This window comes from Syngnathoides biaculeatus, chromosome 23, assembly GCF_019802595.1.
Source record: "Syngnathoides biaculeatus isolate LvHL_M chromosome 23, ASM1980259v1, whole genome shotgun sequence".
NCBI classification, from domain to species: Eukaryota; Metazoa; Chordata; class Actinopteri; order Syngnathiformes; family Syngnathidae; genus Syngnathoides; species Syngnathoides biaculeatus.
Window position 1 is genome coordinate 18862216 of NC_084662.1, and position 27214 is coordinate 18889429.

The 27214-nt window shown below is 41.5% G+C and overlaps 1 protein-coding gene across 2 annotated transcripts in view; it reads right to left on the reverse strand.

Moving 5' to 3' along the window:
• Window positions 1-2489: 2489 nt before the first annotated feature.
• LOC133496796 (forkhead box protein N3-like) overlaps window positions 2490-27214 on the reverse strand; it is an 88088-nt gene continuing 63363 nt past the window's right edge. Inside the window, exons 4-7 of one of the 2 annotated variants that reach the window (XM_061812796.1) lie at window positions 25009-25067; window positions 9472-9580; window positions 9176-9202; window positions 2490-6908 (exon numbers count right to left, since the gene is read on the reverse strand). In XM_061812796.1, coding sequence (XP_061668780.1) covers window positions 6377-6908; window positions 9176-9202; window positions 9472-9580; window positions 25009-25067 — 727 coding nt within the window. In that variant the 3' untranslated portion in view covers window positions 2490-6376. The remainder of the gene's footprint in view (window positions 6909-9175; window positions 9203-9471; window positions 9581-25008; window positions 25068-27214) is intronic. The other variant, XM_061812797.1, reaches the window with a different exon arrangement.

A 27214-nucleotide genomic window follows, 5' to 3' on the forward strand; every position in this document is an offset into this window, starting at 1 on the left:
TGAATCATGCATTGTTTAATGTTATACAGAGCATAAAGTTCAAGTTACTTTATTGTCAGTTGTTATTAATACATGACATACAATTGTAATTCTGAATCAATTTCATGAAATGAAACAGACACTTATGTGGTCTGTCAAAGCAGAATCCACACAGCAAAGCCACCAAGCCCCCCAATTTTCAAACAAAAAAAAAAAAAAGGAAGGAGTGGTGGGTGGGTGGGGAGGAGGGCAAAATGGCAGTAAATCAGGCCTGAATCCAGATGTAAGGCAGGCCAAGAAACTCATTGTATATAATGTGTGGTTTAATCAAACGAAACACAGAAAAAAATCTATCGTTTCAACTTTCTATACAGGGGTAGCCACATACTGTACATTTCTGTGTGTGGGAACTTCCAAAAATACCAGAGCCCAAATATAGAATGTTCTAGATTCTTCAACCAGCAGACTTTTTATCTCTTGGAGTCATCAAAAGACCAACATATTGCGAGAGCAGCGCTCAGAATGGACCATAAAGTATCACATGGTCATCACTTAGTCACCAAGTATACAAGTAACAAAAGTTTAAAAACACATCTCAGGTGGAATCTTTGCTGGCCTCAACAAGTCAGAAGGACTTGCCTACATTTAAAACCTGAAATTTAATAGTTTATATATTTTTTAATTCATATAAGCTTATCCTCTTCATTTCGTAGCAATAACCTTAGCGGCACAGTTTCAAGTACATAAACGTGGACGTTTGCTTTTTCTTGTCCAATCAGATTTCCTCCTCTTTGTGATGCCATCTTTCAGAATCAGGGTTGTTGGCCGATGTAACTTGGATTTTAAGTGGTACTCGTACTATAAAGATACTGTATAGTGTTTTGTGAGATGGGATGCAACTACCACAAGATGTCGCTCACTCTCCAGGTAGCCTGTCTGGCTGGCGCTCAGGACCTCAACTCGCGGTCTTTCTGAGCGCTCAAACACACAAGCCGCAATCCAATCACTTTAGGATGCAAACACACACACACACACACACACACACACACACACACACACTCACACACACACTCACACACACACATATACGCGCGCGACCAGGGAGGTGTGAGCCTTGTCCTCTGCATTTAATCAAATATGCACTTGTCGTGATCACCAATGGGATCGCTCCAATCGCGCCGAAGCTTCGCAATAAACGAGATCTGGCGAGAAAGCGGCTCTGCTTCCGTCTCCATGGAAACGTGCCTCGCTGGTCATTGCGTGGCTATGGATGATATACACCAGAGACCTACAAGTCGGTCCGCAACCGCTGCCATTTCACAATTCAACACACAAGACGCTCATATGAAAGGTTAGGATAAGTTATGGATTATTGTATGTTTCGATTGTAACCAAACAATCGGCGCACTTCACCAGACTCACTCACCAAGTGTACTTAAGATATTAACCTAGAATGTGTGTAACTTTACAACAACAAAAAAGTTGCACACTCCACTGCACATTTGAAAATGTGTATACACATACAGTATTTCACCAAAAAAAAACATCATCTCAGAACGTGTTTTGTGGCTCTCAAAGTGAGATGCAATTAAATAAAGCGCAGTTTAATGCAAACCAATTGAGTCCCACTCTTAGTAACTGATGATGCCTTCTAAACATCTTGTGACTGCCCCCCCCCGCCCCACTCCGTCTTGCCTTCGTTGCATAGCAACAGAGAAACTGCAAGCTCCAATTGTGTTGATGGTGGGAGCGTGCCGCACACACAGAGGCACTGAATGGAGATCAAGCCCATCTCAGCTTCAATTATGAATGGACTTTCAGCGCCACATGGCACCCGCGTCTGTCCCCTTCAGATTGATCGGGCGTCGACCGACACTTTGGTCACCTTTTGCTCTTTTTCCTAACGGGAGAGCTAAGTTGGATCTTTAATCATGCTCATTGAACTAACGTGATTAGAAGAGGTAAATGAATAATTACCCATCAGAGGAGGCAGTTATGATAAGACCCTTGTTGATGGGTAAGTGTGAGGTTAATGATTTGGGGTCAGCCTTAAGTAGAAAATGAAAACCCCCTCCACTTTCACCCAGCTGTGCATGCGGCACGCGTTGCACTCTGAAATGAAGGCATAGAAATGCACCTTACTTTTGTAGTCAGTGGCAACACTTGTGAGGATAAGTGGTTCAGAAAATGGATGAATGGAGGGTTTGAATCCTGGTTCCTGTTTTCCGATACGGAGTATATGCCAGTATGGGACTGTTTTTGTTGTGAACACATGTAGACTCTTCTGAATGGCAATGACATGTTTGACTAAATTGGAAGTACCATTATGGACTGCTCAAAACTCAATCAGGTACTTTTCTTTTTGTAACTATGTGATAACAGTAAACTATCTTGAGTATTTGTGACTATGCTAAAATAATAGTGCAAACTAATCCTCTGCAACTTGGATTTTTTTTTTTATTATTGCAACCAACTGGAAGACAATACATCACATAAACATCATTGCAGTTTCTCAGAAAATGGAAAAAAAAAATAAAACAACATTTATATATATTTTTTTGCCACAGTATTGGACAACGTTGATATTTACATGTAGTGATGGAACAGGTCTGGAACTCATTCTTTGGCAATAAGATTGCACAACAAGGAAGAGGATAAAGGAGAGAGTTGAACATTTACTGATGAACAAAACACACCTGGGTGTACTCTGCGTCACGTCTCGCCGATCAATAACAGTTTTGCATTTTTGACATCACTAACCTATGGCTTTCCAATACTTAGCGTTGACAGTCACCAAATAGAACGGCAGTATTGTAAACTATTTTCTCCGAGAGAGCAGAAAGACAGAAAAAAAAATTGGCGACTTTTACTTAATTTTATAGCATTTTTTTTCAGCTAACTTGGCAGCTTTGAAATGACAACAAACTTTTTAAGGGTCTTCTTAGGCAGTGAAGTAAACTATATGCTTTCGATATGTTGCAGATCAGGAGTTCTTGAATGCAAATGAGCGAGAGAGAGGATTTTTTTTTTTAAAGCCACATATTTTGACACGCCTTACTAAACAATGTAATATTTGTCAGCACGTAAGTGGGTTGTTTCTGTCAGTACAGCAGACGGCCTGACCTCACACAGATACCACACAAGAGAGACAGGTGGTACATAAGACACTGACTGACTGTCTCCTTTTAGCCTTTTTTTTGTGATGTCAGCATGGATACCATACAAAATGAAAAAAAAAAAAAGCCAGTGATGCATGCTACAATTGGCAAAAAGGATTTCACCAGTGCGGATGAGACATGCATACGTTCGGCTACTTGGCTCACTGCTCGGGTGCACATTTGTACTGTAGCCCCCTAGCAAATAAAGCGGTGTTCGGAGCCAAACCACAAACAGTGGCGCAATATCAAAATTGCTTCACAATGAAAAAAAAAAAAAACGTCTTTGTCCATGCCTGCTTTGTGAATTCCAAATGAAGTCGTTCGTTCATTCACAGCTGGAAGAGTTAATGCCTTGAAAGTGAGTGGAATTAGCTTACCTTTAGCAACGTATACAGTAGATTTTAAAAACAGTGAACTGCTTTATACTGAGTAAAAACTGCAATTTACAATTGCAAATCAATATTTCAATTCATGATGGCCATCATAATTGACTCACAGGTCATTTTGTACTCTTTAACCACCAACTATGGTGTCTTGAAACAACTAAAGTTATATTTGGAGTGCACTGCATAAGTAAAAAAAAAAAAAAATATGCCAGTGGAACTAGTTAAAACCTAATTAAGATTCCTGAAATAAAATAAAAACTTTTTGTAGTGCTAAAAATTAAAAAAATATGCAAAAACTGTTTAAAATAAGTGCAGTAAAACATTATTTCACTTGAAATAACTTCAATTCACTTGGAAGAATTTGCATTTTTGCAGTGTGCAGAGGTGCTGTCAAGTCAGTGTCAGTCTTCCCCCTTCGGTCTGAGAAGTTCCATAAAATGGCCATCGCTATTTTTAACCGCATGTATGGTTAAGCCTAAAACTATTCATACTTTGGTGAAATTTCGAAAATTTGTTTGTGATTGGTTGTGTGCCTTCTGTCTTGAAAAGACAAGAGAAAACTTTGAGAAGCTGGGTAGTGTGATATTTAAAAAAATAAATAAACGATAGCTGCTGATTTTGATCATTGCACATTGCCTTGTACATTTGTAGACATGATTCCGTCCGATAATTTTGAGAAAAACATGTTCGTGCAAGGACCCTGGTTGCCTAATCAATAACACCCTAATCACTCGGATCGCTCATTAAAAACACAAAGGGTGTGTGTGCATTGAGAAAAACAAAGCCAAGGTTTGGGTTTAAGTGTACATCTTCATGTACAGTACAGCTATACAACTTGAGTGCCTACTGTAGTTCTCTTTAATACCTCTCCAAATAGCCTTTGTATGTGAATATATGAGGTTCTTTAAGGACATTGACAACATGTCCATCTGTTTGGTACATTTACACTGAACAATGCTGCTGGAAACAATACACACACATCCACCCACCCACGCACACACACACAGGAGGGTAAAATGAAAGAAAACAGAACAATACTGTTATGTTAAACACAAATATCTGTCAACACATGTCTGAGAGGTACTGAGGGCAGGCAGGCAGGCAGGCAGGCACAATGTTAAACAATGTGTGTTCCTGGACACGCACGCACACACGCACCCACGCCCACACACACACACACACACACACCACACACACACACACACACACACACACACACACACACATACACACACACACACACACAGACACACCACAGATGTGTTGTGGAATAACACAAGGGGTTAACACTGATCACCTAAAAGTCCTAAACCACCGTAAGAGCCGAAGACAAGAGGCCCACCACTAAGAGCCGGAACCAACGTTTCAAGGTGGCACCCTCGGGCCGTTAGCTACAGTTATGTCCCCACGTTGCTCCCTGAAGGTGTGTCTTTGAAAACCTGCTCAAGAACCCCAAAAGGATTCAAATATACGCAGGAGGATAAAATAAAACAAGATCCAATAAACTCACGGGTATAAGATTTGGCGCAAAACAAACAAAAAAAATTCTTTCCTCTAGGATCAAGGTTTATATGAAAATAAGTCATGCTTCATGCTAAATACATTGTTTATCTTACATGTTCTTTGAATAGAAAAGATTTGCTTTTTATCTTATTTACAAGCACCCATGCAATATAACTGAGAAAGTCCTGCAGGTCAAATTGCTTCAATTAAGGAAAAAAAAATGAAAGAAAAAAAAAATCTAACTTTTTACAGAGTTGCCTGCGCGGGACAAATTGCTTATATCTTTATGAGGGTAGAGTGAGGAGGAAAACAGACACAAACATAACCCTTAAGACAGTTTGTGTATATAGTTCTTGGACATTGCCAAAAGAATACGGTAGCCACGGGAAGCTACAATGTCTTTTCCAGAAGTCTTGAGACAGGAAGTACTGGGTAAAGTTTCAGGGACGCTTAGATGATGCAACAACAACAACAAAATGAAGGAGATATTGCCTCACACCCGGCACACTACCCATCTCAAAACATGAGATTTTTTTTCTCCATATTTTTAATATATCTATTCTTAAATACTATGAGTGCTCTTGAAATAAACCATGTTGCTTCACTATAAGTGGCGTAAAATAATATCAAGTGCATGAGTATATATCACATTGGGTTTTACAATTATTTTGACACTTATGGTCGTTCTCGTCAAACTTAACTACCGTTGCCTTCAGGTGTTTTTTTTTGTTGTTTTCTTTCTTTTTTTAAGTCTATTTTTTGTCAGCTGTCATATTGGCTACATGAAGCAACCTGGTCACTTCTCTTTGGCACAGTCTCACATTTGTGCTCGTGGATGTAAGGAGAGTGATGCTAGTGAGGGGCTGACACCCAACCCCTGCCCCTCGCCCCCCTACGCAGCCCCACCCACCCCCCACTCTCTCCCTTCGCTCGAGTCTGATAGGCTCTGCCGCCTTTGCTGGCATCACTGCAAGATTGCTACAGGTTACGCACGCAAACAAACAAATACGCAAGACAAACAGCCATTTTCTGTCCTTGTACTGATTCACTTTTGACCACTTGTTCAAACAAAATGCTTTACTATGGCTTTCATCCCCTTTGAAACAACAACAACAACAAAAGACAAATGAGAAGTACCCATAAGTGTTGCTGAACATGTAGGAAAACATAGATTTTTGATATTGCCACAAATAAGTAGGATTCACCTAATGCCCTGCAGATAGATAGAGGGAGATGAGAAGTGTCCGTAGAGACTAAACATGTTACCTGTTGATCTATTTGTGTGTTGTACAGTGTGAATGTGTCGGTCGGCGTGCTAATGTGTTGGCGTGATTATGTACTAGGTGTATTTTAGTTTCTTAGGGCCTCTTTCTGCTCCTTCTGACCCTTGGCGGTGCGGTTTGTGATGTTGTTGAGGCAAGCTCGTACGCCGGCCAAGTGGAGCAGCGACCCCGCCGCCTCCTTCATCTCCTCATCGTCGCTTTCTGGCGGCTTCTCCACGGCGCGCCGCTTCTTCAGCGGCAGCGTGTCGCTAATGCCCCTCGCTCGGTTTTTGGTCCACGCAAAGCTGCTTCCCGCCAGAGTCCCAGGTCCTGCCCCCAAGCTACGTCTCTGTCCGCGCAGGGTTTGCTGGGAAAGGTAAGTCGCGGTGGCGCTCGTGATGTGGGGGTCCAGCGGGATCTCCCGGGGCTCCGGTTTGATGTCGGACTGGATTTCCACGGCGATGATGTCGTCGTCGTTTGTCGGAGACGAAGGGCCTGTGGCCTGGGGGGATTTGGCGGTACTGTAATTGTGGTCTTCCTGAAGGTCCTCGCCGCAGGGCGGAGGAGAGTAGCAGGAAGGGCTGTCCTGGCCTCGTTTCAGATAGTCTCCTATGGATGATCTGTGGGAAACCATAGAAAGGGACGCATATTCTTACTTCTTTTTCTACACAATGAACTTAATATTGGTGTTTTGGTATTTATTTATTTATTTTTAATATTATCCTCACCTATTTGCAGGTTTTGTGTTCACACCAAACAACTGTCTCATGCATCAGCATTACATTGGTGAGATGGAACTGAGTTAAAGTGAGCTGAGGGTCTTCACGTAATATTTGCAGTGAACTCAGTCCACTTCACAGCAAGTTGAAGTTTGGCAGATTCAATAATTTTTCAAAAAGAGGCTTCAAATTGTTCAGTGCATCCCTCAGTTAATGTCTACTGTCAAATTAAATGTAAAAGAAAGAGGTTTGTTGTTTCTAGAATTAATCCTGTGAATTTAAAACCACCACATAACTTTCTATTAGTCTGCTGCCTAAATGCTAACGCATAATGATAAATGCCAGAGACACGGACTAACAAATGGAATCTATATAATGTCATCATAACTTGTTAAGAACAGATATTTGAACACAAAATGTGGAGCAACACATGGAGAAATACAACATAATAATCCTCGTGAAAAATTTGTTTATTGCAGATAACCGAGTCACTTACAGTTGTGGTGAAATTATTGTTTGTTTCGATGACTTTCTTTTTGCTGCTCTGGAGCCAAGTCACACACACTGAAAGGCGCAATCAATTAGTCATGATGTACAAACACATTGCTCCAGAATTGGGGACTTAGATTAACTGTTTTTTTACACGTCCATTTAGGAAAACCTTCAGTGTTTAAAAGAATTTGTTCTGTGATGCCAGTTGACTTTTGTTCAGTTACCCAAAATGTATTTTCCCATTGGAAATAATAGAGAAAAAGCAAAATAGGACGCTATTGCCTCAGAATTTTGAGGTTCTTGGTCTGAATCTTGTATAGGATAGCTTTCCCATAGTCAGCAGGGACAGGTTAAGATCGCCTCCTATCACAATGAGAAAATGGCTAAATCAATGGATTAATTTCTTCTAGACTCAAACTGTCACCATCATAAATGGTAAAGTAAACCAAATGGGTTTTCAGAGCTGTATTGCCACCTGTTGGCATTTTATTGGTTCTCCTGTAATTAATAGGTGTCTCCCTGTGAGAATTGGGGAAGCACTATTAGAACACAATGTCTCATCATAATGCACTGTATAAGCAAAAAGATGTACTCCAGCCTCACTCAAGGTTCCATGATTATCACACTACAAGGAACCCATGTCACACTTTATTATACCCAAAAAATCCAAAGAAAAAAAATCCAAGTGAAACACTTGTGGAGTTAATCCTTAATCTCACAAGATTTCCTGTCATGTCGTGTGAGATCATGCAATCATTTTCTGTGATTACTGGGGCACATTTCGGAAAATGTTGGTTGAACAGCATTCAATTCTGATGGCTCCCCTGAAATTCGACGGATACAAGAAGACAGCTGGTGCTGCGAAAATATGACATAGAAAGGATTCTATCCATAGTTTTGTGAGAATGTGCAGCCACTAATCTCATTGATGAGTTTCATGACATCGTCATCATCTGTCTTTGAGTATGACACACAGTTAACCATTAGAAAAAGTTTTCATATTTTTTGTTTGCTTCTAAGCGCAAGCAAAACTATATTATCAGCGAGTTAACCAGAAATCATTGGCACTGAAATGTTGGTTGGCGTATGCAACAATTGAGAAGTACAGGATGATAAATCAGGGATCCTGGTTGGCAACGAAGAAGATGACACTACCTGCAGTAAAATGCATACGGCATCAATCGATTTCTGGAATAAAACATTTTAAATGGGTTTTAAGTAGAAGTGCTTTAGTTTTTCAGGGTTAGGAAATGCAACATTAAAGAGTGGTGTGATAAGCAGTCTGCTGATAGGTGTGGCCCTATTTTGATATACAGTAATTCCAAGGCTACAGAGCGCACCTGGTTATAAGGCTCCCTCAGTACATATGTAAAGGAAATAAAATTTGGTACATACATACGCTGCAGCTGTGTAAAAGGCGCAAGTGCCCACATTGAAACCAACATTGAAACACGAGATATTTACAAAGACGGTTTACAGAGAGTTTAACCCTGGCGCCGGTGCGCTAACACTAACGCTCACACTAGCACAGCACTAACGCTAACAGGGCCGGTAAAAAAAAGCATACCGGTAAAAATCACTGAGACACGGGAGTAACATGCTAGCGCAGCGCTAACAGGGCCAGACCGGTAAAAGTCACTTCCTTGGCACATATTTTCCACCGGTCTCACTCTTACCTTTTCCGCTTGAGTGCCCCCCTGCAGCTGTTAGAAAAAATGCACAAATTAGCCGCATCAGCGCATAAACCGCAGGGTTGAAAGCGTGTGAAAAAAGTCGCGGATTATAGGCCGGAAGTTACGGTAAATGCAGCTGGTTGTTGTTTGCGTTTGAACTGCACGAATTTTGATGGAGGTTTTGTGTATTATATCAGTATAATATTTCTGTCAAAGGGAAACGTGTTATGTACTCAAACTCCCTGACTGGCACTAAATACTGTATATTCTTGACAGAGACAATAATAAAAATAACCCACCTTATGGCCGAAGTTCTGCTCCCTACTGGGTTTACAGGAACGGGTCTTATCACAGGGAAAAGTGCCTGGCTCCTGACACGGGCTCCATTTTGAATCACACCACGAGGAACTACGAGACGAGAGAAAGGACACTGACTTAGAAAAGAGAACCCTACACAAACACATAATTACAGTAACATTTCAAATTAAATTTAGACGATGGAAGGGGAATGGCAACACGGTTGACAAGTGGTTATCACATCCACCCCACAGTTCGGAAGCTGTGGGTTCGAGTCCAGACTCCAGCCTTCCTGTGTGGAGTTTCCATGTCCTCATGAGTGCTTGCAGGTTTTCTCCTGAGTTTTCTCCCACATTCTAAAAATATGCTTCTTAGGTTAAGTGGAGACTAAATTGTCCTTAGGTGTGAATGAATGGAAGGCGAAAAGAAACAGCGGTAGTTTCTCAGACACATGATTAGATGGCGATAGGAGCTCGCAGGAGCTCAAGGAGACTCCGCCGACCATCTGAGGAGGCCAACAGGGTTCTATTGATGAGCAAGCCAAGGTTAAATTGAGCGGGAAAGCGTCATAAATGAGTTAAGAGCGATGTGAATCATTCAATTACCAACGACTGATGGGCTATGCTAAATCTAAACCATCCTTCACGCACAGGCTGTTGGAACTCAAGATGAGCAATTCTAAACTCAGTGACGTTTATGCTGTCAATGTGTTTTCTGATTTTTTTTAGGGTGCAAAACAAGTGAAGTAAACAATAAAATGGAAGATGGATGTTTTTACACTATTCATCCACCTCAAAGGTCGACATTTCATCAGACAGTAAAACATTGCTTCACATTGCTTTGGGGAAGGCAGACTATTAAGATTTAATTTAACTGGGCCTGAAATATTTTTCTTCATATGGAAAAGGTGTTACAAAAACAACCATGTGTATCAGCAAAAGAACAGCAGACCCACAATGAATCCTGGTGGTGACAGCATCATGCTTTGGGCTTGTTTCTCTTCAGCTGGAACTGAAATCTTTAGTCATGGTGAAGGAAGTAATGAACACTTTCAAACACCATTTAATCCTGGTATTGAACCTTTAGATACTATTGTTTGCTAGAGAGCTAAACATGAAAATGAAAATGTCACCTTTCACCATGATAATGAACCCCACTGTACATTTAAACATGTGCAAAAAAATAAATAAATAAAATCCAGTTTTGGAAAGACCCAGAGAGAGCCCAACTGAAGGTCTGTGGAGTGAGATTCCTGCAATCTGACATATTTGGTGCACTTTAAGAGTGTACCAGGACAAAATATACAATTTTGACAACCTAAAAAACATAGATGCTGTTATTAAAGCAAAAAGTTGCTTAAAAATATCATATCATGTTAGGAATGTTAGCCTAGAGTCCTTTGCATGAGTTTGATTGTGGATGTACTCATACAGACAAAAAGCGCATTTGCTTCATTTGTACCATTTACAATTTAAAGGTCAAGTTTCATGAAATTGATTTTTTTTTTGGTATATTATTAATGAAAAACCCACAGCCAATATGGTCCCATGTGTTTTTTCACCACAAAACATGATTTTGACGTCTACAGCTTTTTGTAACTCCCGCCATGAAAATCCTCTCGAGGGATTTGTTTTCGAGAAGAAGCAGGAAGTGACGTACTGGACAGAGGCGCCCCCTAGTGGACTCGTTTGTTTCCATTAATTTTACCTCCGGGAAGGTAGTTCGTTGTTCTTTCGTGTTAGCCAAAATGCCGGCTCATTGCATTGCTGGACATTGCTTGAACACTCAGGAGAATGGATTTAGCCTTCACAAGTTTGTAAGAGACCCGGTTCGTTGTGAAAAATGGATTGCACGGGTGGAGCGGGCGAGAGCTTCGTGGGTTCCAAATAACAGGTAGGCAGTAATGCGCCCCGGCTCAACGGTGTTCAACAACTACTGCGGTGGCTTTGAACATACCCCTAATAGCAGCATGGCTCGGCTTCTTATATGCCACCACAGAAAATCAGCCACACCGGCTGAGGCGCCCCATTCGGCGGTCACTGCTTCTGCAAAGGCTGCGCATCGCCGCGATGGCTCATCTCCACCGCGGAAGTGGATCGGACGGGGATGAGGTTTGGCCGTGATCCCATATCATCTGAATATGGCTCGAAACAATAGTGTAATATTGCTCCGAGGGCTCGAAACAATTGTATAGTATTGCCCCAGTAACTTCACTTGGTTGTGTGGTGTTCTCCTTTTCGAAGAGCTTCCATGTCAGACGGGGCGTGTTAGTCTCCCATAGTTAGGGTGCACCGCGTGTTTTCATTTGCGAATGTCCGGGTGACGTCACGGACGGCGGTCGCAGCCAATATGGCGACCACTTGGATATCATAGAATGACACTTCTGCAACTTTGCGCATGGATGACGCGCTCTCCGCTCACATTTATTTTTTCGTATACACATTGAAGTGAATAATGTTATATGTATTTTTCATTGCAATATCTATTTTAGAATGTTTATAGGGATGACACCCGGGCTTTGAGCTCCCCCCAACTCAGTCCTTTTCAGAGGGTTGTCGCTGTGAACGGCTAACGGCAACATGACAGGTCACCCTGGCTGGTTCCTTCGTTTTTTTTTTTCCTAGTTTTACTCTCCTTTCCAGCCCCGCAACCCTCGAAGTTGGTGATTAAGCGCTTTGAGGAGCCACAGCAGCCAGCGGCACCTCCTGTGCCCCAGACTGGGCCTTTGCTCACCATTCTCAAAGCTGACTGGCTGTCGCGACACGATTTGTGGCTTGTAGTTAAAATGTTCCAACCTGAGCGAATGGGTGAACATGGCATTTTAACAAGAAAACAATAATACCAACTGAGAACAAGATATATTGTAATATTGTATGAACAACTATACAGGTACTACTTGTCTAGGTCTAGTCAACACAGATGGATGGTGCACTGAAAAAATAATAATCCTTTAAATAAATGAAATACGTTTAGTTTAGATTTGATACAGTACATATAAGAAAGGGGGGGATATGGAATGTTTCTACTTACAGTAAATGAAAATAACAAAAAAATAAAAAAATAAAAAAAAAAGAAAAAAATAACAGTCCACCACTGCAAATAGTAATTTAGCTAAGTAATGTATTCATCAAATAAAGACCAAAGGTATATAACAAAGCCACCTGGAATGTTTGATCTGATCAAAGAGTCAGGGGATAGATCACTTGTCACCAAACTATTGTTTTGGACCCTCATGGGAGCCAAATACAAGAAAGGTTGTTAAAGTGGAAATTTCCTGTAAATGGGACATTCACCTTGCAGCAGCCTGACAACCCAGACCACTGCACTGCCAGGATGATAGAATTGCTTTGGAACAAATCCCTGACAGCCCTCAAGTGACCCACAAAAGCTTGGATTTTGAGATTGTGTCTTGAGAGCTCAAGATCTTGCTTTACCAACACCGACGATCCAATGTAACGTGTTCTAAACAAGATTTATAGTTCTTACCCACGTAACATTGGATAGAACAGTATAAAAGAAAGCGTGAGAAAATCTAACACAAACATAACTTGTATTGTCATCCACAGAATGAATATACTGTAACACTAAATAGAATAAACACACAGAATGAAATTTATATTAAAATGGGCAACCAAAGATATTAAAAAACTGTCTGAAAATAGTCCTGGGTGGGTGGCAACCATAACTGTAGCCCAAAGTCAGCTATGATGGGCTCCAGCTCACCTGTGTCCTTATTCAGGATAAATGGTATCAGAAATTGATGATTTCCTTCAACTTTGGGGTGAAACATGTGCCAAGCAAGATCTGTGGAAAAAATGCTGATGCTAGAATTTATTTTCACTTTGCAGTTACAATCCACTTGCATTGGGACCAAATAGGAAAGTGACTGCCTCTCTCCAGCAGATGGAGCTATACCAACAGGGATACCGTCCGTACAACAGTATGGCTTTGCACTCAATAAATCATCATCCATCCATCCAGCCATCGATTCATTCATCCATCGATTCATCCATCCTCTTTACCACTTATCCTAACAAGGGTCACAGGCATGCTGAAGCCTATTGCAGCTATTTTCGGGCAGGAGGCGGGGACACACTGAACTGGTTGCTAGGCATCCATCCATTCATTTTCTTTGTCGCTTATCCTCACGAGGGTCGCAGGGAGTGCTGGAGCCTATCCCAGCTGTCAACGGGCAGGAGGTGGTGTACACCCTGAACTGGTTGCCAGTCAATCGCAGGGCACATCGAGACAAACAGCCGCACTCACAATCACACCTAGGGGCAATTTAGAGTGCCCAATTAATGTTGCATGCTTTTGGGATGTGGGAGGAAACCGGAGTGCCCGGAGGAAACCCACGCAGGCCCGGGGAAAACATGCAAACTCCACAGAGGTGGGTCCGGAATTGAACCCGGGACCTCAGTACTGTGAGGCCAACGCCTTACCAGCTGCTCCACCGTGCTGCCTGGTTGCTAGCCAATCGCAGTGAACAACCATTTGTACTCTTATTCACATCTTCGGGCAATTTTGTAAGTTTGTTTTGGGGATCTGGGAGGAAACTGGAATACTTGGGGAAAGGCTAGGCAGTCACAGGGAGAACATACAAACTTCACACAAGTGAAGCCAGAAATTTAACTTTGGTCCTCAGAACTGTGAGGCAGATGTGCGAACCAGTCATCAACCGTACCATCTTCAATATCCATTCATACATCCATCCCCTTTTCTGAGCCGCTTAGCCACACAAGGGTGCTGGAGCCTATCCCAGCTGTCAATGAGCCGAAGGCGGGTTACACCCTGAACTGGTTGCAAACCAATTGCAGGGCACATGGAGACACTCGAACTCACAATCGCACCTAGTGGCAATTTAGAGTCTCCAATTAATGGATGTTTTTATTGGGATGTGGGAGGAAACCGGAGTACGCGGAGAAAACCCACGCAGGCATGGGGAGAACATGCAAACTCCAGACAGGCGGGGCCGGGATTTCAGAACTGTGAGGCTGACGATCCAACCAGAAGCACCACCCTGCCGCCCCCCTTCAATCAGGAATGAAACAAAAATCATTAAAGTTTTTCCAATGTATTCTTTTATGACTGCAAAATGTTTTCAATTTTAAAAACAATCAAACAGACAAAACAGAAGTCTCGCACCAAATGTTGTAATATAATGAAGATGTAAAATCAAACTACTTGACTGTGAATTGATTAAACAGGAGAGTCACTTTCCTGAGATTGCCGGTTATACATCAATTGTCTCAGTCAAAGCGATACCGCCAATTTCCTACCAACTGTTGAGAGAGCCGGCAAATATCACAACCCCTGAAAAAATGTCGTTCTATGCATATGTGAAATACTGTATATGTGTGTATTTTGTCGAAGAGAAGCAGAGAGAATTGTTTTTGTAAATCAGAGTCTTCCATGACTCAAATCTGGCCACTTTGCTTAAACAGCTGTCATTTTCTTCTCACTCAGTTCCCATTTCAAAAACTACCTGCTGTTTGCGCTGCCTGCTGCCCAGGCTTGTTGAAAGCTGCTACAAACACTAAGCTTCCATATCAATACAGCTTTGTTACCTTCACCAAGGGGGTTACTGCATGTTTTCATGGGTTTGTTTGTTCATTTGTTTTGTGTAAATTTTAGTGCATAGATTTTGCTATATCAACCTGTTTTTTACATGATGGATAGGTGATAAAGTGTTTAGGATTGCTGCCTCACAGTCAGGAGATCTAGGTTTTAATTTCCACTGGAACACTTCCATGTGGCTTTTGGATTTTCTGTGTGGGTTTTCCAAAACATACTTCTTCGGTTAAATGAAGACTTTAAAGGTTTACTGACATGCCTATTTCCATTGTAAAATTTATATTGTTATGATAATTACATATAATATTATTCACTTCAATGTCTATACGAAAAAAAAAATGTGTGGAGAACGTGTCATTCATGCACAAAGTTGCAGAAGTGTCATTCGACATCGCAGTGGTACCCATATTGCCTGCTATGTCATTTACAGCTGTCACACTAGGACAGACGCCATTGAGAAGACGCTGTGCCACCTGCTATGGGAGACGAACAACAGAGATTTTTGGATTTTTCCAACGCCCCTTCTGACACGGAACCTCATTTTGAAGAAGAGAACATCTCACAATCGAATGAATATTGCCCCATCGTTTTGAGCCATATTTAGATGATATACAGATCACTTCTAACTAACAAGAGACTTCCCGTCAGTATGTATGACAGTATGTAGCCTACTCAGGAGGAGCCATGCCGGGCGAAGTAAGTGGCCGGTGGGGAGTAGAGCTCCTTTCTCCTCTCGCACGCAGCCAAACCACCTGCTCGCTCGATCCACCTCCGCGGCGGCGAATGACGACAACAAACGCCGCGGCCGCGCACATCGACACATTTAGCACCCCTGATTTACTTGGTTTATTAAGTTATTATGATGCGGATCTTTTGTTACACTCTGAAAGGATGACACCCCCCCCGACTATTATTTTTTTTAGTAACTCTATACATACCTACCTGTCATCTGGAACCCACGAAGCTCTTATGCTTTGCACCTGTGTAATCCATTTTCATGACGAACTGGGTGTTTTGGAAACGGTTGAAGAGTGAATCCATCCTACCGAGTGTTCAAGCAATATCCAGCAATACAACGAGACAGCATTTTGACTCACACCCAGGAAAAAAAACAGCTACTTTCCCGCCACTAAAACTGTTATAAACACACAAAAAACGTCACTTCCTGTTTGTTCTCCAAAAGGAATGCCTTGAGAGGATTTTCATGGTGGAAGATACAAAAACCCATACACGACAACATCATGATGTTTGGTGAAAAAACGGATGGGTCCATTCCGGCTGCCTTTTTTAAAGTAAAAACATACTAAAAATCATGTCAAGTGTCGGTAGAGCTTTAAATTGCCTGTAGGTGTGATTTGAGGGTGAATGGTTTTTGCTGTCTACTGTATGCGTGCTCTGCAACTGAACGGTGACCAACGTTCCCTCTGAGCCGTGCATGTGTGCAATTGCGCACTGCTGATGTGGTCTCTGTGCACAGACATTCTGCGTTGCGGACAAAAAAAAAATAATACAAATGCAACCTGAATTGAAAGTAGAACATAACATAAAACTATTCAGTTTGTGCCATTTGGCAATGTGATTCAATGAATGAGGAGTGACTGGCTGCATCCGATTCACATATGTACTTGGGCAGCCGGTCAACCGATGTTATAATGACAGTGTCCTTATGCGCCACCCACCACTGATGTTGAGTAAGCAAAGTGGTCTCGGCTTAGTAGAAGGAAGATGAGCGAGACACATTACTTATGTTTACCCTCGTGGTGAAAGTAAAAAAACAAATGGTCTTATTTTAAGATGCAATGACTGTCAGAGTATCTGCAAATAGAAAAAAAAGTGATGAAACTGGATGTGATGTTCTCTCTTTTGAGGGAGAAAGGTCTGGTCTGAAAAACATGTTGCGAAATTTCGTTACCGAGTAAAAAAGGAACAGGCTGACACTGATAAACAAATCATAACGAGAACAAGTTAAAATTATCATCAACAATGCTCTTCTAGCCATTAACAAGAATGCATTTCTGGTGTCAGTGTAACAATTTCACAATCACGTGGCAAAATATCTGAGTATACCAGAAAGCTGTCGTAGTAAAAGTTAGGCATTTGATTTTTTTTCAATTGAATCAGTCAATGTATTAGACCAATCAATCAAATAGTAATGCTAAAGTTTCAACTTCGCACACCTTCATTGTCGCTGAAAGCACAGAATTAAGTGCACAAAAAGCTAGTTCTTGTATTTTATACAGGGAGCAAAATTACGTTCACTATCAAACTGTTTGGGAACATCATTCAGCTGTCATCATGTACTGCAAAAGAATATTGTGCAAGCAATAATTCAGTTTTACACAGGGATATGATTATGAATCAAATAAATGAATAAATAAATGAAATAAATTTGTAAGCGGCCTTTCAAATGTATAATTTATAGTTGTCTTGATTTGGTTAGCAAAGTATTTTTTGTGTCGTTAAAAGAAGAAAAGTTTGTTGACACTTTCATCGTAAAAGTACATAAGTTTCTTTCGGCTTTTCACGTTAGGGGTCGCCACACCGAACGCTCATATCTGATTGGCACAGTTTTTATGCCAGATGTCCTTCCTGACGCAAGCCATCTCGGAGAGTGGAGGCCCCAGCGGGATATGAACTCACGAGCACTGGTTTACCAAACCAAAGCGCTAACCACTGAGTTATGGGGCCTCGCTTGACATTTTCATCAGAAGTTTGCAAAAACTTAAATTGAATTGTTCTTGTTCTGACGGGAATGTAATTGCTGTAATCTGATTATTTTAATAAAGCATGTACTGTAACTTCAATGGATGACACGTCTAATGTTGGTCATAGTGGTCAAAGGGTTTGCTCAGGCCATTAGTGTGAAGACATTTTGGATGGACGGCAGGTTTTCCCATTACATTTTGATCAGAATCCAAACTTTAATATCATCACCGTAATATCACAATTTCAACATTATTGTATATCCTCAGATAGGCCTCTAAATACAAAGTTTGTCCCAATTGGGATAAATGCAACTACTGAAATAAAAGCCTTTATTTTATTTTTTTTTTGCCTCTGATGAACACGTGTTATCACTAGATAACTCTACTACATTTCCACATGGTGGTACTGTTTGGGTCAGTGGCTGATGGCAATTGAGCTAAGTCAGTTAGTCTGTGGAATTACATGTACGAGTTGGAATCTGATCTTGTTGTGCATTTAGTAGCAATGTCTTTGAAATGTTTATTATTCCACGTAACATGCTTTTATCACTCTAATACCACATTAAATAATATTGTGATTTGTTGAGCTTTGACCATGATTGAGTTGGGATTTACAGTGGAATCTCAGTTTTCCTTTTCCCTTGTTTTGCCACATAACTCTGTTTTTGATGCCATTTCTTGCCAAAATTTTGTCCTTTTTTTTCTTTTTTTTTGCCCCATTTATAAATGGTCATATTTTTGGGTGTCACCAATTAATTTGATTAGCATTATTTCCAAGAGGAAAATTTAGGAAGAGGAAATATTACTTCAGTTTTCATATGATTCTATTTTAGTCAGACTTTTTGTATCAGATTAATCATGAAAACTGATGATCTGCTGAGATTTCATTTTGTTCCCTTGGAGACAGTCAAATAAAATAAAATAAAGAAATGGCTCAGTATAGGACCACAAGTGATGGCCATTTGTCTCAAATAATTTATTATGAGGAAGATTAACAATCAGTCAAGTGACTAGTTGGTTAAGTACAGTATTTTCATGCACAGTATTTATTTATTTATTTTTTGATTCAGAATATCTTTTCGAATCCTCACAACTCTTGTTTCAATGCAAGAGTTGTATTGAGTGGATTAATGCTGACCAGTTACTGCTACTCACACGCATCTCAGCTAATCTGTGAAAAATAAACTTCATAAAGTGTTTATCCATTCATCCATTTTCTCTTGACGCTTATCCTCACGAGGCTTGAGGTATTTTGTTAACAAAAATATATGATACAGTCAGTGCAAATGTTTTTAACCATGACGGCATTATTTTTATTCAGTGTATTGTATTTATAGTTTTCATATATCCGTATTTTACTTTATCCTAGAATATTTTCTGGTTGTTCTATTTATGAAGTTATATTCATTCATTCATATTCATTTAATGGTGTTTTGGTTGTCAAATAAATACTGAGTTTCAAAATCAATCTTGTTAATTAATTGTGATCTCAATATCAATCAAAATAACAGTGATCATTGCTTTGTGCCTTAGCCTGAGTTGAGTTTGTTTCAAAAGCCCCTCTGGTAGTGCAGCTCATCAATTTGAATGCTTATCCATAGAAACTATCTTGGCTTTAACTCATTAAGACAATATCACATCCATTCATTCGACCATTGATTTTAAAGTAACAAACGTTTAAGCCTTAGTCTGCGCTTCAGGTGCTCCTTTCCCCCCTTTTTTTAGCCTCATACTGCTCATGATCAGGTTTATGGGGAGAAATTTCATTCTGTCTGGGAATCATGGGCTCATGAAAACACACTCACCATCCCAAAGCGCCCACTAACAAACGTCCCCACGTTTATTTGGGTCAGAATCATATTGCAAAAATGACATATATACTGTACTGCACATTTGAGGCATGTCACTGTTAGCTGTTCCCTTTTCTTCTTTGCCTGCAGTAATCTTATTGAGTCCAGTTAGTGTGGCTCTGCCCCTGATATCTCCCGCTCTGCTCTCTATAACCTTATAAGTAAGTCCCTGCACAGTCTCTTTTTTTTTAAATCTTGATCACTCGCTGTATGCTTGTGTATGTGGTCAGTGCATTAGGTCTCCCTGGGTTGACATGAGTGCCCCCCTGCACCCCACCCTCACCTCCTGAAGCTCTCCACCTCAAACTCCAGCCAGGCTTTAGGTCGCCATAGCAACCGCTCCCCTTCCACATGCCACAGAGTGGTAGATCATGCATCAGCAGAGAAAGTGACAGAAGAGAAGGAGAACGTGAGTGAGAGGGGAAAAAGGGGCTGGATAAAAAATACCAGGCTCTGTTTGACCTGGACTCTCAAAGCTCAGTGACCACCACTGTTTGTCCTTGACGCGCACACAAAACACACACAAACACATGCACACACACACACACGCATGCACAGATACCCAAAGCTAAAGTGCAAGTTATATGGAAAATATGTGTAATGGTATCTGCAGCTCTTTGCTTTGTCTCATCATTCCTCTTCATCGATCGATTTTTCTATGTATAGTGATGACTCACATCTCCAACTGAGCATGTATGCCGGCACTGCAGCAAATAAGCATGGGACGTATGCTATGGAGTCATGGTGACAAACCATGAAGGAAGAGAACAAATATTCCTCCTGGTGCTCATACTTTTAAGCAGCTGACTTTCACCTAATGTTAGCCGGGATAGGCTCCAGCACTCCCGTGACCCTTGTGAGGATAAGCAGCTTGTACATGGATATTTACACACCAAAGGATGCGGTAAAGGTTAAGAGAAGGCCATAAAATCATCATCATGCACCTGACTATACTGTTCCACCCAAGTCCTTTAGGTGACCGTTATTGGAATTAAAAATGCGGGTAGCAAGTACCACACAAGTTTTACTGATCAGCAGCTTGAACTGCTCAGTTGGTGGGACATTGTCCCAATATGGTGCTACTGCAAGCCTAATGCAACTGGAGTCAATCCAGTATGGAATCATTTGGATGAACACTCATATTTGTTGCCAAGTTTTAAAATCTGATCCCCTTCCTGACGCATTTATCCGCACTTGGGACCAGTTTAAAGTTTGCAATGGCTTGTGGCCCCCATTAGGCAGCAATGTGTTAAAATGGGAATAAATAAACATAAATTCCTTAACAAAAACACCTTTATCAGAACCTTTGAAAAATAGAAAACACCTTTATCAGAATTTATTTCTTTATTTAATAAAAATGTAATAATTTATTATTTAATAATTTATTATTTGCCAATCCTCTAACTAAAACAATTGGCAGTGAATTGTGACACTTACAAAAAGTCAAGACCTCCACCAGGATATTTTTTTTTCAGATACCTTTATCAATACAGTATTGCATATATCTGTTATTTTTTAAAATCACACTTAATGCATTATTAATGCATTTTTCAACATCATTCCAGTACTCGAGAAACCAGCCATTTGAAGACTGAAACACAACAGGCCAGATGCTCTGACATTTGTGGTCGTCAAGACCTTTGAACGGGTTGTGTTGGACCACCTGATGGGTGTCGCAGGACAATTCCGGGAGATCCTGTACTTTGCTTACCAAACAAACAGGTTGGTGGATCAGCATGGGGCTGCGCAGGGACCTAAGATGGGATTCTTGTTTGTGGACTTGAGGTCTCTGTACAATATCATCCCTGAATTTCTCTTCCAAAGTCCTCCAGCTCTGCATTTCTACTACTCCTACTTTTGTGATTTACTTTTTAGAGGATTCACAGTTAATTGTAGGCGGCACGGTGGAACATCTGGTTAGAGCGTTGGCCTCACAGTTCTGAGGACTGGGGTTCAAATCCCAGCCTCGCCTGTGTAGAGTTTGCATGTTCTCCCTTTGCCTGCGTGGGTTTTCTCCAGGGACTCTGGTTTCCTCCCACACCCCAAAAATATCCATAATTGGAAACTCCAAATTGCTCCTAGGTGTGATTGTGACTGTGTCTGTTGTCTGACTCCTGGTGCCCAGAAATTGACTGGCAACCAGTTCAGGGTACCCCGCCTCCTGCAACTCTTGTGAGGCTAAGCGGCTCAGAAAATGGATGGATAAACAGTTCAGTGAGAAACTTAGCCATTTTGTAACACTTCTACTGTTAATCGCTATTACTTCACTATTGATCACTTTAATTTCTTTAAGACCTTAAAACCTAAATGTATGACGTAAATGTATATATCTATGTACATTTTTGTACTAATTTCTTTTTATAAAACTACAGTGACTTGTGTGTTTTAACATGTCTGGGCAATAAAAATTAAATTTAGTCAAAGACATTTGAGGGAAATGTTGCAAATATTAAAATGTTCACAATGTCTAAGTGGAAAATCCATAAAATCTTTAACTTTCCGACATAAAAATGTTCTGCATTCTTCCTTAAGACAATCGCCAACCACTCAGGTTTCAAGATTAAACTTATTGTCAAAAGTGTACATGACATACAGCATACCTGAAATAGGGTTACAGACATGTGGTGCTATAATAAACAGCTAAACAGTTAAGATAAAAAAATAGATAAAAACCAAAACAATAATAAATAAACTGCTCTGTCTAAAATGTAAATTGTGGATGATACTATAATAATATCCATCCAGCAAATTTTCTGAGCCGCTTATCCTCACAACTGTCAGTCACGGGAGTGCTGGAGTCTATCCCAGCTATTGACAGCCAGGAATAATAATAATAATAATAAAAATAATAATAATGATAATAATAACAATCATAATAATAATGTAAACTCTTTGAAAAAAAACATTTGTTGGCGTAGGCATTATTTTTTTCTGTATGGAAAATGGTTTAGTGCGCTCCTCCATCAGGCCATCATCTCCACTGCGTTTCTGTCTTCATCGTGCATCTTTTTCTGTCGCCCGCCTCCCTGACTGCCTGCCTGTTTTCCAGGGAAAGTGAAACCCTGATATTCAACCACCGCTTTCCCTGCTCTCATGTGCAATATATACACGCAGACTCCTCCAGCCTCCTGTTAAATGAGTTCCACATGGCCCTGCAGGCAGCCGTCTCCACACGGCCAGCAAAAGAGTGCAGCAGACAGGCAAAAGTACACACAAACACGCGTGCTGCACATGCTCGCTGTGCTCAGTCACACAGTCAAACAGGTTCAAAGGTCACTCCCGATAGACCTTGACAACAAAACTGTTTAAAAGTGGACCCTCTCTCTCGTCAAGCTGCTGGTTTGGCTGGTGTGTGTTCTGAGGGCACAATACATGCTAAAGTTGTCTGACAATCTCAGTCGATAGCTGGTGGAATCAAAAGGCTGGCAGTTAAACGTGAACGCTAACTGGCTTGTCAAGTTGACAATACAGCTGAGTGTCTAAGTGGTTGGCTGACTGACATGTGCTGTGACTTATAGGAGGGCAAGACAAAGTAGAAATAACACTCAATCACTGCAACCTGATAAGTCTCTGGAACACGCCCACATACACAGCTCATATTAACCTGAAATGCTCATCAGCAGAATTGGCTCATGTGGCTGAATAAATGTGCCGACTCAGCATGCCATGTACCTTGCTAATGTGGTTGGGCAGGAGTAATTTAATTTGAAGCGTAATTCTAAGTTTTGCTCTACAAATCTGAAAAAATACAATTAACGACTGCATACATGGGCAGTAAAGTGGGTGAGCGGTGAGCACATCCATTCCACAACCCTGAGGTTGGAGGTTCGAATCTGCCTTCCTGTTCCTGACTGGATTTTCTAAGGGCACTTCAGCTTCTTCCTACATTCGAACAGTATGCTTCTTAGATAAGTTGAAGAAACTGTGCTTAAAGCGAATGGTGGTCTTATGTGCTCTGCCAATGGCTAGTACCTAGTTCAGGTTCCACACTGCCTCTTGCCAGAAGTCAGCTGAGACAAGCTCCAGTGCACCTGTGGCCTTAATGAAGATAAGCGATTGGCTTGGTATGTAAACTAACTGACAAGAACAAGGCACACCACATTGTGAACTTTATTTAGTCATCCCTCCCTCTTTACACTTTTCATTACATTTGTTGCCAGTTGAAGGATGAGTACATATTTTGAAATGTTATGTGATATTAATATTTTTATGGAATGTTATTAATACAATAGTGTGATTTAGATAATGTGGTTAGTCTAATCATCAAGTAAGAGGACCAAGAGGGACTTACACCACCCATATAGTATTGTCTCAGAATTGCAGCACCGGTTAGTCAGGCACTCAAAATAACCTGGCAGTACCTGTTATAACCATTATTCGCTAGTGACCAAAAGTGTCACTAGCGAATAAAATTGGCGATAGCTGAGTGCGTACCTCACAATGGAAGTGGAATTAGTGTTTTTGTATTTACACTGGTGCTCAAACCTGAAATCCATTGGTCATCAGACCTTCCAGAATGAGCTCTTGTCATCATTTCAATAAAATGTTAATTTTAATTTGTGTTCATTTTAATGAGTGTAGATTATTTGTTATGGTTCTATAGTCTAAATGTTACTAATACAAGACATGGGAGATTGAAGTCATGAAGAGTGTTCAGAATACTTGGTTAATACACAGTTAAATGTGATATGGACCTAAAGCTTACACCTTGTCACTTGTCTCAATTGTCACCCCTGTCTGTCCACAGTCTCCCTCAACGAGTCCAGGCTTTCCAGTGACGTCACTCTCAGACTGTGTGTCTAGAGAGAGGCCAGGTTTTCAGACACTCTCTGCAACCTTGGCTCCTTGACCATTACTACTCCATTATCAGCGGCGATGGAGGCCACGCCGCAGACGCCTAATGTATCCATTTCCCTCTCCATTTAGGACTCGGCGGCCCGGCGAGCTCCTGGAGTGCTCCCTGATTGGGATTGAATGTCCATTTAAACTACCTAGCAGCCACCAGGGATGGAAGGGGAAGGGGAGGGAGATGGGAAAAGGGAAAAAATGGGAAATACAGGGAAAAGGAGGTGTATAACAGCAAAAGCGAGGGATGGGGAGAATGCATGTTGTTTTGAATGAGCAAAAAGAGACAAGGGAATTGCTCCCAATCGTCTGATAAGATTTCCTGCCTGTCCTCTCTCAATTGAGGTGTCTCTAGTGGTTAGTCTAGTTGTTTATTTATTTTTTACTTTCAAATATGCTGCTGTAGGAAAGAATTCCTTCACTGGCATTCAGCCAAGTGTGAGAAGGTGCAGTTTTAAAAAGACAGCTATGTAATTGAAATGACTCAACATTCAGGACCTTCTAGAGGAAGAAAGGAAGGCAAGAAAGGACAATAACAAAGAGACATACAGACGTGAGACCATACCTTGTAGGAGGACTCCGCCATTCTTCCTGAAGAGGGGACTCCCTGACCACAATGGAGGACTGTGTTGGTAGGGAAGGGATGGGAGTGGGGGAAGGGGGGGAGTATGGATGGGAGAGACAGAAAGAAAAGTGGTCAACCATTTGATCACGTCAACCAGCCTAACAGGCTTCATTGTGAACAAGATAGCAAGGCATGAATTTGAACCCATAAGCCTGCGCTTCTGATTATAGTGATTAGATTCCCGGGTGTCCCACTGTTGCCATTATTCCCTGTGATTACCTCAGAGAATTACAGCCTCGCCGTCGTAAGTCCACGGGAGTAATTTCTCATGACAACCCCCCACCGCCTGCCACGGGTCCACACACATCCAAAGCAAAAAAAAAAAAAAAAAAAAGTCATCAACATACTCACAGTTAACACATGCTTGTGTCACAAAGGCATGTTTAAGATAAATATGCCGACGGAGTGACACATTTAAACGTGCATCTAGCTGGAGGCTGCCACACGGACACACACAACCACAGACACACAAAGGAGCACACAAAGCCAGGGACTCGGTTTAGGTGATCATTGCACCACTAATGAGGGAGCTAATGACAGCATTTCTCACATAGCTGGAGACATCTTCCCTAACACAGGCAAGAACACAATACTACAGTCCTGTAGATGAATGCGAAGTAATTGGAAGAAAGGTGGAGTGAAAGAAGGAAAAGAGGATAAAGGAGAAGAGAAATCCTTCAGGTCGAGTATTCTTTAGTTCTATAATACAGGACACGTCTTGATGCTATTTCTTCTCTTCTGTGCTGTGTCTTGACACTTGGATGAAACATAAACATGTGGTGTTTGATGGCATGGACCTTTCTCCGTATACACAGAACAGAAACAAATAAACAAACAAACAAAAAAACAGGCTGGCTAAAAAAAGAACACCTGGAGATGCTGTGAACTCAGAAAAAGCTGTCCACTCGTTCCCACTCATCAGGAGAGTCTCCTTTGTAATGTGAGGCCTGTTTTATGTTGCGCTAAGCTGCTGAATGAGAGGATTTGGACGTCTGCACTTGTGATGTGGCTCTCACCTCGCCAGATGCAGGGGAAAGATGGACCGGAGGCTGGTACGAGCACACACATTCAGGCACGGGCACGCACACACTGCTCGAAACGCAAAAGCTGCACATTTCAGCCCTGAGCCACCTGCTGTTGCCATGGAGAGTTGCCACATTGCGTTGCCACGGCGATAACATATTTTTCCTGCGCTAACAGCCTGTCTGTTTTCCCTACCACCCCACACCCCGCCAATCTCACCCCCTTCTCTTTTTTTTCTGTCTGTCTTCCCATCCCTCGTCTCTCACTTGCTCAACAAATGGCCTTGCAGTGCGACAGCACCTACCTTACATGTGTTGCCATGGTGGCATTCCCGTTACCAAGGCAATGTACTGTGCATTTAATATAGTGGGCGAGGGGCTAAACTTGTGGTAGACGCTCATTCCTCAACACCCCCCCACTAGCCCCCTCCTACCATTTGTTTGCTCCAGGGGAAGGGAGAAAGAAGGCTGGGAGAAAAAAAAAGAAAGGAAGGGAAATAGAAAGAGAGCAACCTCCTCTACATCCCCCTTGAGATATCCATCCTCCGCTACTCCTCCTCTTCCTCTCATCCAGATGCTGATGGGGTGTGAAGGAATGCACCACGGAGCTGACCTCCTACCCAGCATATTCCCACTCTCCCTCCCATTTGCAGGCATGCACACGCGCACGCAAACACATCCATTTAGTCATGAATACATTTACGCACAAAGAAATTGGAGGACTTAACTACAAACATTCAAAGAGGTGGCAAACACATACCACCAGGTGCAAAGAGGCGGAAAAGCAGAAAGGTATGAGAGACATTAAGACCAGTGAACAAAGCATCCACATCCCTAATCTCATTCAGACCCTTCTTCCTCATCCTTCTTTTTGCCCATCTTTGGCTCAGAGTTGTGTTGAGCTGCTTGAGACAGTCCTTGACCTTAACATAATGGATCTGCTGTGAAACCATTCACTATCATTACACTTCATAACATAATAGTCTTGAGAACGAGAGCGCTTGAGGAAGATATTGTGTTGTATTGAGCAGACCTACTGAGCTCTGTGTAAAAAGGAAACCTATTTCAACTGATTCATTCAATAAACAATATAAAGAAAGCAACAAAAGCAGCTCCCTCGGTAA